Source organism: Delphinus delphis, chromosome 3 (assembly GCF_949987515.2).
Source record: "Delphinus delphis chromosome 3, mDelDel1.2, whole genome shotgun sequence".
Lineage (NCBI taxonomy): Eukaryota > Metazoa > Chordata > Mammalia > Artiodactyla > Delphinidae > Delphinus > Delphinus delphis.
Genome location: NC_082685.1, coordinates 138,541,526 through 138,552,018, shown reverse-complemented (window position 1 = coordinate 138,552,018; position 10,493 = coordinate 138,541,526). Strand labels below are relative to the sequence as shown.

The window sequence follows — 10,493 nt, the reverse complement described above, 5'->3', positions numbered from 1 at the left end:
CTAATTCAGAAAGACCTTAGAGGACCCTTTCAATTCATTGATCCCAATATGAATAATTTCCCCCATTTTAAGTCTTTAGAATCGGGATGCATTTCACAAGTGATGGTATCCTGCTATTGGCTTGGCTCCTTCAGCTTCTGGCAGCCCTACTCCTCCAGGAGAAGCTGAGACAGGCACCTCAGCTCCCTCTCACTCTAATCCTGACCTGATGTCCACCCCCAATCTGTTCCTTGGACAACTTGAACTCTCTTGTCAGTGAGAAGCCCTTGATAGTAAATGCAGACTTCAAGAAGGGTGGATTTCCTGGGGCTATTAACTGCTTATGATGTCTATCAGCTGAAGAAAGCATCCATTAATGACCCTTCTTTTATTTTTTAAATTTATTTTACTAAAGTATAGCTGATTTACAACGTTGTGTTAGTTTCTGCTGTACAGCAAATTGATTCAGTTTTATATATATATATATATATATATATATATTCTTTTTCATATATAGTTCCCTGTGCTATACAGTAGGACCTAGTTTTTTATCCATTCTATATATAATAGTTTGCATCCTCCAATCCAAAAAGGGAATACTAGGCACACTCACCTGAGACTGAGGGAAAGTCTAAAAAATATCTTAATGTCCATATAATAAGTGATAAAAAAGCAAACAAAGTCATTAAAAAATAAGCAAACAAAATCACAATTAATTTTTAAATTGATGGTGTCTTCACACATATAGACCAATGGAAAAGAACAGACAGCCTAGAAATGAACTCACGCATGTATGATCAACTGATCTTCAACGAGGATGCCAAGAACACACAATAGGGATATGATAGTCTCTCCAACAAATGGTGCTGGGAAAACTGGACATCCACATGCAAAAGAGTGAAATTAGACCCTTATCTTACACCATACACAAAAATCAACTCAAAACAGATTAAAGATTTAAACGTAAGACCTAAATCTATAAAAACTCCTAGAAGAAAACATAGGGCAAAATCTTCCGCATATTGGTCTTGGCAATGACTTTTTAGATATGACATCAAGAGCACAGGGAACAAAAGCAAAAATAGACAAGAGGGGTTGCATACATATAAGAAACTCCTACAACTCAGTAGCAAAAATTTATATAAACCAATTTAAAAATGGGCAAAGGTACATGGTTGGTGGGAATGCAAATTGGTGCAGCCACTATGGAGAACCATATGGAGATTCCTTAAAAAACTAAAAATAGAGTTACCGTATGATCCAGCAAGCCTACTCCTGGGCATACATTCAGAGAAGATGAAAGCTCTAATTCAAAAAGATACATGCACCCCAATGTTCATAGTAGCACTATGTACAATAGCCAAGACATGGAAGAAACCTAAGAGTCTATCAACAATGAATGGATAAAGATGTGGTGTACACACACACACACACACACACACACACACACACAAATATTACTCAGCCATGAAAAAGAATGAAATAATGCCATTTGCAGCAACATGGATGGACCTTGAGATTATCATACTAAGTGAAGTAAGTCAGACAGAGAAAGACAAATATTGTATGATATTACTTATCTGTGAAACCTAAAAAATTGTACAAATGAACTTTTTTACAAAAGAGAAACAGACTCACAACATAGAAAACAAATTTATGGTTATCAAAGGGGAATGGGGGATAAATTCAGAATATGGGATTGACAGATGCAACTACCATATATAAAATAAACAACAAGGACCTACTGCATAGCACAGGGAACTATATTCAATATCTTGTAATAAACTATGATGGAAAAGAATAGAAAAAAAGAATATAGACATATAAAATATATACGTATAACCAAATCACTTTGTTGTACACCTGAACTAACACAATACTGCAAATCAACTGTATTTCAGAAAAAAAAAAATGCGCAAAGGACTCAGTCATTTCTCCAAAGAAAACATACAAATGGCCAATAGATACATGAAAAGATACTCCTCATCACTAATCAAGGAAATGCAAATCAAAACCGCAATGAAAAAAAAAAAGAAAAAGAAAAACCACAATGACGTATCACCTCACACCTATTAGAATAGTTATTATCAAAAACAAAAGATAGCAAGTGTTGACAGTATATGAATAAATTGGAACTCTTGCACACTGTTGGCGGGAATGTAAAATGATTCGGCTGCTATGGAAAGTAGTATGGAGGTTCCTCAAAAAATTAAAAATAGTGTGAGCATATGATCAGCAATCCCCTCTTGGGTGTAAAAATAATTGAAATAATTGAAATCAGGAACTCAAAGAGATATCAGCACTCCCATGTTCACTGCAGCATTCTTCACAATAGCCAAGATATAGAAACAACCTAAAAGTCTACAAGTAGATAAATGGATAAAAAAAATATGGTGTACACATACAATACTATTTGGCCATAAAAAAAAGAAGGAAATCCTGCCATTATGTGATGATGTGGATGAACCTAGAGGACATTATACCAAGTGAAATAATACTGCATGATTCCAAAACTCATAGAAACAGAGAATAGAATGGTGGTTGCCAGAAGCTTGGGGAGGGGGGAGGAAATGAGGAGTTACTGTGCAACAGGTATAAAGTTTCAATTATACAAGATGAATAGTTCTAGAGATCTGCCTACTATCTTTCACCTGTACTTGACAATACCATATTTAAGGTAGATCTCATGTTAAATATTCTTACTATAATAAAAAAGATGGTGTCATATTCAAAGAAATACGATAATAACAGTTAAACATTCTCATATGGTGTGTATCTTGATGGCCCTAATGCCTTCCCACCGCTACACCCACCCTCAATAGCTTCACAGGCTCCAGGGCTGTGACTCGTTTTCCTCTTTCCAGGACCCAGTGAATGGAATGGCACTAGATTTCACCAGGCGATGCTCTCTCTGTGTCACCAATAACATATATTTTTAGGCTCCTAAAATCAATCTTATCTTTGGGGTTCTACTGAGTCTGAGCCACAACTCTGACTTTGAACATGGGTTAAGATTAATGCCAAGAAAAGCAAATTTCAGAAGGTGTTCAGCTACAAAGATAAAGCAATGCCCATCAGCCCCTCCTGCTGGTGTCAGTTGAGCATCCTTACTTGTGTGGTTGCCTACACAGGGACTTTTATTAGAGCAAACCCAGTAATTGTAAATTTTTCACAGGGACAATTTGCCTCGTGGGTGCCATTATCCTTTTTTATTTTGACAACTACCCATTTCTTTATGAACTGGGTTGTGTACAAGAGCTGTGTAGACAGGAGGAACAAAACCTGAAGACATGTCCCATTAGGTTGAAAGGTTTTGAACTCTCTGTTTTGCAGCTTACCAGAGAGTAACAAATCTATTCTATTCAGGAATTTAATTCACATCTCATTAAGTACCTTGGCAAAATCCAACATTAGCCCTGAAAGGCTAATTTGATTAAAGAATTGATGGACATTACTTCTCTCAGACTAAAGAAGTTAATTTTAATGGAGGTAATAATATCTCCCTGGCAGATTATTATGAGAATGAATTAAACTAGCTAGTATATTCTAGGTGTTTGATACATTATAAATAATGCTAAGCAAATGTAGGTAATTATTCTTTTGTTATAGCCTCCAGATTCCACCTCTTATTTCTTTCCTTTTCTTTTTCCTACATCTTCCTCAGAGGTCTTAACCTAATTATTTAGCTAAAGGAAACCCTCAGGCCTGGCTTACTGTCACCTCATGTTTTCAACTAGTAAATTGGTTTAATAAACACATTTGGAAAGCTACCATGGGCAAGTCACGGAGTTGTTATACTAATATACAAGATGTTAAAAACAGCACACAGACACAATGTATGCTACATTCCAAAGTGAGGCCACTATGCACACATTTTGGAATATCTGGCTAAGAAACAGACAACCCTTAAACCCTTACTTATACTGGGTGCATAAAAGGGCTGGGAGCTGGAGATTAAAGGCGTATTTGTGGAGCTTTGGAGAGCTATTGGGCACTCTAACCCAAGAAGGCAAAGTAGGAGATGCTGCCTCCTATCCCCAAATCAAGAGAGAGAAGCTTCAAATGCAACATCAGGGTTTAAATGTGAGCCTGTGTTTTGCCGAAAGCCTGCTTTCGGTTAGGTTTGTTGGATTCGCTGGCAAAATAACTACTCTCTCACACAAATAAACAGCTTCAATCAAATCTTTAATAGAAGGTGATTTAACTTAATTTCAATATACCATCATTAAAAGGAAAGGAATAAGAATATTAACAGAGTATATAAATTTCAATATACAATCATTAGAGGGAAAGGAATAAGAATATAAACAGTATATAACAGAGCATACATCACCGAATCGGGCCGACACCTACTTCCAGATCCAAGCAGCAGCTGGGAAGTCCTGAGTAACAGCAATCTGGAGCCCCAGTTGGGAAGGGTGCAATGTTCGCTGATCCCCGGGAACTGGCCAGATTCCCAAGGCCCAGGAAGCTTCGTGACTTACTCCCTTCTTTATCTGTTGGTTCCCAGGACTTGCTAGCACCGTTTCTGCTGAGCTGCATGCAGTCTAGCAGCTCGGCATGCAGCTCTTTCAGGGTCCTTGTTTAGTCAAAGGCCTATTGTTGCCTCTGAAGCCTGAACAAGACTATTTTACTAGCTTCCCCCATTATAGACAGCCTGGTCTATAATCTTCCCTTGGAAAATTTAAAGGGTAACAGATAGAATGCCTAGGAATGAGCCCAAAACATAAAATGACTGCATTAGGTACCTGGGCTCCCATGGTTTGTCAGTGGAAATAGGATCCTATGTGATTCATGCTAGAAAAAAGCCAGGGTAGTTGCCTGAGGTCGTTTCCAAGTGGACCACCCGGAGTGGCACCCCACTAAAGGCAATGAGGACCATGATAATCAAGCATGCTTAACCTCCACAAGCAAATATCATTTGTGTTTGATTGTGGCTTTGAGGGAAGGAATTGTCTTATTAATTACTTACCTGGATCGGTATGGGCATCACTCCCATGAGACTTGCTATGTGGTACATGAAAGGTGCCTTTGGATGATTTCACACAGACATATTTAATATTATGGAACGAGGACACTTCAAGTATATGTCACACAGTCATGCACTTAGACCACATGACATTTATTGATATTTATGTGTAAATCCACTTTGATATTCAGTATGGCAGTGGGAAGTGGGAAGGCAGTGTAGAAAATAAAAGGACAGGAACAAGAGACGATTCTGGTAGTACTGACAGACATTTTTAAAAGATCTGTCAGTATTTTTGCAACCAGACGTATTAATTATATTTTATTGAACCATGGTGGAAGATAATATATTCTCCTCATCTTAAAAATGAAGAATCTGAAAATAAGCTGAAGAAACTCAAGGTAATGTTTTATGAGGAAAGGGAAAAGGTTAGTGCAAGGAAACCCATCCATTGAATAAATCTCTGCTTACACTTCCACTGGAATAATTTTCAAAGTTGTGCTGACTATACTGCGATGTAGGAGAAAGAAAACCTCTACCCACAACCTTTCTATCCACTGGGTAACACCTATAAATGTTCTTACATGTGTTCTCTGGGCCCAGGGACAAGCAGTTTTGCTTGTATTCTGCATACCTTCTGTAGGAGACCAGATCCCTCCTAGGACTCAAGAATTACCAAAGCTGATTGAGTTCACACTCTGGGTGCAAGTGACAAAGGCATCTGCTCAATAATACATCTGCTCAAGCAAAAAGGGGAAATTTGGGGCTCATTTACAAGCATGGATGGAGAGAAGTTGGCCTTCGATATGTGCAGAAACAGGAACTCAAATACCACCAGGATGCCTCCTCCCTACAGCTGCAGTGTGTGTTTCCACTTCTTTCTCTCCACCTGGAGCTCAGCTTGTAGCGTGTGTGTATTGGGGTGGGGGTGGGGGGCAGGATGTTGGTGCCAGAGTCACATTCTTCTTATGGCTTAGGGAACAGGAATCAGAAAATTGGCTTCTCTCTCATCTCCAGTTTGTAAACAGAGGATAAATAACCTGCATGGTACATTTTGGGTCATACACCCACCCCCGGGTATAATCACGCTGGACAAAGGAGAGCTACCAAAAGAGGCATATCCTGAGCACAGGCCCAACTCCTTGGCCAGGGGGTGAGTCTGTTATGAGAGGGGCAACACAGATGCTGCGTAGACATCACTAGAGCCACTTCAAAATGCAAGCAAACGCAACACCCCACTGGGAAATTACTGATGTGTGTGTATCCTAAAGGAATGTTACATAAAAGCAAAGAAATATTAACACGTGAAATCTGGGATAATCAATTTTTATAGACAGATCATTGACTTTGACAAGGAGCAAAGTCGGAATTCATCTAGGTAAACATTTCATTTGTTCTTTCATGAAGGATAATAGCTTTTCTTTGGTAAGATCAAAAGAAAAAGCAGTAACTCGATTAGAAGTGGTACAGTGTGCTAACTTTATTATTGGCTATTCCACCAATCTCTGTTGTATTATTCCCATGTTTAGGCATGCCATTCCCAAATGAGAAAAAGGACAATCACACCAATCTATATCAATTTGGAATACTTATTGTACATCTTAATGCATTTCTTAACATCCATGGTACTCTTTTTTTTTCACGGTACACGGGCCTCTCACTGTTGTGGCCTCTCCTGTTGCAGAGCACAGGCTCCGGACGCGCAGGCTCAGTGGCCATGGCTCATGGGCCCAGCCGCTCCGTGGCACGTGGGACCCTCCCGGACCAGGGCACGAACCCGCGTCCCCCGCATCGGCAGGCGGACTCTCAACCACTGCACCACCAGGGAAGCCCCATCCACGGTACTCTTTAATCAAGAATATAAAGCCATCTACTTAGGATTTGCCACTCAAAGTGAAGAACATTCTTAGAATCACAGAATAAGTAAGTTTACAAATACAGCAACCATCAATATCACATTTTCCAAACCATAACTCTAACATGGATGTATATCATTTCTCCAGACCTGGCAAATTCTTTAAAAAGTCCGTTTTACCAGTACTGGGAGAGTATGCTTTCAACCATGCAGCCAGCCAGAGGGACCATTTTATATATGGAGTGTGCTTCTCACAAAAAAACCCTCTCCTTCCTCTGAAATGACAGAACTGTAGCTATATCTGAAGAGAAAGTGAATTTCAGTGGCAACCATCAGCTAAGAACATGCATAAATTCCTATATCTGGTATGAGAGAAATGGTGTATCGCACTGTACCACGCCTACCTCTGTCCAGAGGACAGCAATCTGGCCTGTCTTCAGGGTGCCTGGACTTTTCTCCCATTTGATACGCAGGATGCTTGGTATACTCCCTGGGGAACTGTTTGATACTGAGGATACCTCTGCGGAGAAGGTCCTTGCAAAACCTAATCCATCATGTTTATTTTCTAAGAATGAAGTTCACTGCTCTTCAAATCCTGGATTTGCTCATCAGTATTTCCCTTAGTTTGATAAAGCTGAATTAAAAGTACTTTGTTCAAGGAACAAGCCTGGGCAGAAGAAATAACACTGTTCTTCAGAAAAAGGCATTCAACATTTAGAAACTTTTCTGAGCAGAAAAAAGAGGCCCTGAAAAGCAAGGATTTTTTTAACTCTGCTGTCACTGTTACTATGGGTTCACGATGAATTACCGCACAGCCCCTTTTGGTCTAAGAAGTGGTGTTGTATAGGAAGCCCACAGTAACACAGAGAAAGACACTTAATGGTCCCTCTGGATACACACGAATACTGTACGGTTTAAAAATGAGAAAACTGACTAGGTCAGTTAGGGTTATAGCCCTCTTGCTAAAAGCAACTTTAATCTTTGGCAAAGCACAGATGGTTATTTGGTTTGTTTATAAAGGCAACTTCTCGGCTGGATGTCAGCACCAATAGACCCTATACCCTTCGGTCTCTCCCACAAACCAGGTTACTTCTCCCACACAGAGATGTTCCTGTTTGCCTTCTTGGGCATCTACTTAGTTACAAAAAGTGGGGGGGGTGGTGGTTAGGAGGGGTGGGAGAAGGGATGCTCTAGGGAAACAAGATGTAATCACAAAATCAGAGGCTCCAAAAAAAAAGACAGAGGAGGCCGAAGGAAAATCATAACCCTTAAGACAGCATTTCTCCTGATTAAAATTCACACAAATGTTATCTTTCAGGACTAGTACGATGCTCCCCTGGGTATACTCTGGGTGGAGTTCATTTTCTCCCTCATTCTTTTTTTTCTACGTGTCATGATTTACTTAGGAGGGAAAGTACATCAATGAAACTCTTCCTAAGTAAGGGCCCATCTTGGTACAAACTGCACACAATTTAATGTACATACCACAGAAGATGAAGATAAACCCAATGTGAGCACCAACTGTAAATATGACCTTCTCAGCACTTATAAAGCAAATAATATTTTTTTTCTTTTTGTTTTTCATTAAAATGTCACAGTACGCTTGAGAGAACAAAGTCTACATGGCTGTATAAAGCATTAAGATGACAGAAAACTAGTCAAAAACTGCTTGTTAGATATACAGTTATGATTACTGATGTCTTTTCAATAAAATCCCATGTGGTTAAAATGAAAAACACACAGCTTGGGACAAAAGTCTACTCCACATTTCAAGTTGCGATCTGCTGCATTGGTATGAGTTTTGGTGAAACCTGGTAAAAGAAAGAGAAATAAATAAGCAACTTACGAAAAAACCTCATGGTATAAACATCTCTACTTTGAATTTCCAAACCTGAGTGATGTTTGGAAACGAGCAGCCTTCTCAGGAACCTCACCAGGAGTTTCCTTGTTATTTTCCATTCTGAACCACTGAGAAAAAGAACACCTTTTCCATTTACATTTTGTATATTTAGTAGTTCTCAACCTTCTTGCATTATAGCTCTTAAATTAAGGATCATTGGGCTTCCCTGGTGGCGCAGTGGTTGAGAGTCCGCCTGCCGATGCAGGGGACGTGGGTTCGTGCCCTGGTCCGGGAAGATCCCCCATGCCGCGGAGCGGCTGGGCCCGTGAGCCATGGCCGCTGAGCCTGCGCATCCGGAGCCTGTGCTCCGCAATGGGAGAGGCCACAACAGTGAGAGGCCAGCGTACCACAAAAAAAAAAAAAAAAAATTAAGGATCATTAAGACTTGCAATTAGGAGGAGGTGGGGGAGGAGCCGCGGGAGACAAATAAAGGGTCCAGAAAACCAAACTATCTACTGAAAGGACCACTGAGCTCTGAGATTGATGAAACAGAGACACAGAGCAAGGCACAAGTTTCAAAATCCTCAAAATAGGTCCAGTCAATTCACAATTTTGTTAAGAGATACTTAATATAGTCTTTGGATGACAAACTTTTATCAGAAATTTCATAATCAGAGTGGAAATGATATAAAGGCAGTAAGAAGATACCAAGTTATTACAAAAAGGAGGTAACAGCATTAAAAATATTAACTATAATTATGTTCAACGTACAAAATAGCAAATGTATTCCTAGGAGTCCTGAAGCAGAGAAATATGAGGACAGATCTACATTTAATGGTAAAGGTGGTGGAAGAAGAAACCTAAATATAAGTAGTCTGGCTTAATTTTGACTGATTTTTCAAGGTGTAATGGCAGGTACAGATTTCTTCATTTAATCTGGCAAATATCCATTAAGTCCGAGTAACAGGCCCCATGGACAGCACAGTAAGGAATACTAAAATTTAGGTGATTTTTGAGACCTTCAAGGATGTGGCAATTGAAGTGGGTCTAAATTGCCTTCCAGAATAAACACTTAATATTTTTTTAAATGAATGAATGAGTGATCGGATTAGATAAGCTTCCAAGAACTAGAAGAAAGGTTTCTAATAGAGGTTAAGTCAGTATTAAGAATAGAAGGCAATCATTTGGCTTTGATGAAGTTTAACATTTCTAGTTCATTTGTAAATTGTTTATAAAGTCTTCACAGTGTCGAGAGTTAATGCCCCCTTCTCCATTTTTCTACCTAAAGAATGACATGTCTAGAATAAAAAGGATAGGAATGGCTTGGTACATATCCATATCTTAGGATAAATGAGAGCTCATTCAGACTTGCCAGCTCCAAGAACAGATATATCATAATAGACAAAGTAATAGACATTAATAGACAAAAGTCACAGCCCACATTTGCAGAGATATTCAACTCTACTGAAAAGAATAAAGATATATGGGCTCCGAGTATTTAGAAAGTGTGTCTCACAAACTATCGATTTTCTTTTTTTAAACAGAGCATCTGTGGAAATAATTTAATGAAATAAAACTCTTTTTTGACAACAGATCAATAGGTGATTAATGCCATAAAGCACTAATAGGTGCTTTATGGCATTACCTTTAAAAGGAAACTGGACACCTTGATTTTTTAAACTAAACATCTGATCCTTCTCCTTGTCATGTTGGCCCTATTTTCAGCTCTTAGTATCATTTATATCCTCAGTGTGGAACTTGACTTTTATCAGAAAAGAAGGTGAACCTTTATGTAGACTGACTTGGCCTGTCTATTTTTGTACAGAAAAACATCTACTGAACCTCCATTT

General features: G+C 39.1%; 1 protein-coding gene across 1 annotated transcript in view; it reads right to left on the bottom strand.

The window, feature by feature from the left end:
• Nucleotides 1–6,413: 6,413 nt before the first annotated feature.
• OXCT1 (3-oxoacid CoA-transferase 1) overlaps nucleotides 6,414–10,493 on the bottom strand; it is a 142,812-nt gene continuing 138,732 nt past the window's right edge. Inside the window, exon 17 of the mRNA XM_060009541.1 lies at nucleotides 6,414–8,614. Coding sequence (XP_059865524.1) covers nucleotides 8,573–8,614 — 42 coding nt within the window. The 3' untranslated portion in view covers nucleotides 6,414–8,572. The remainder of the gene's footprint in view (nucleotides 8,615–10,493) is intronic.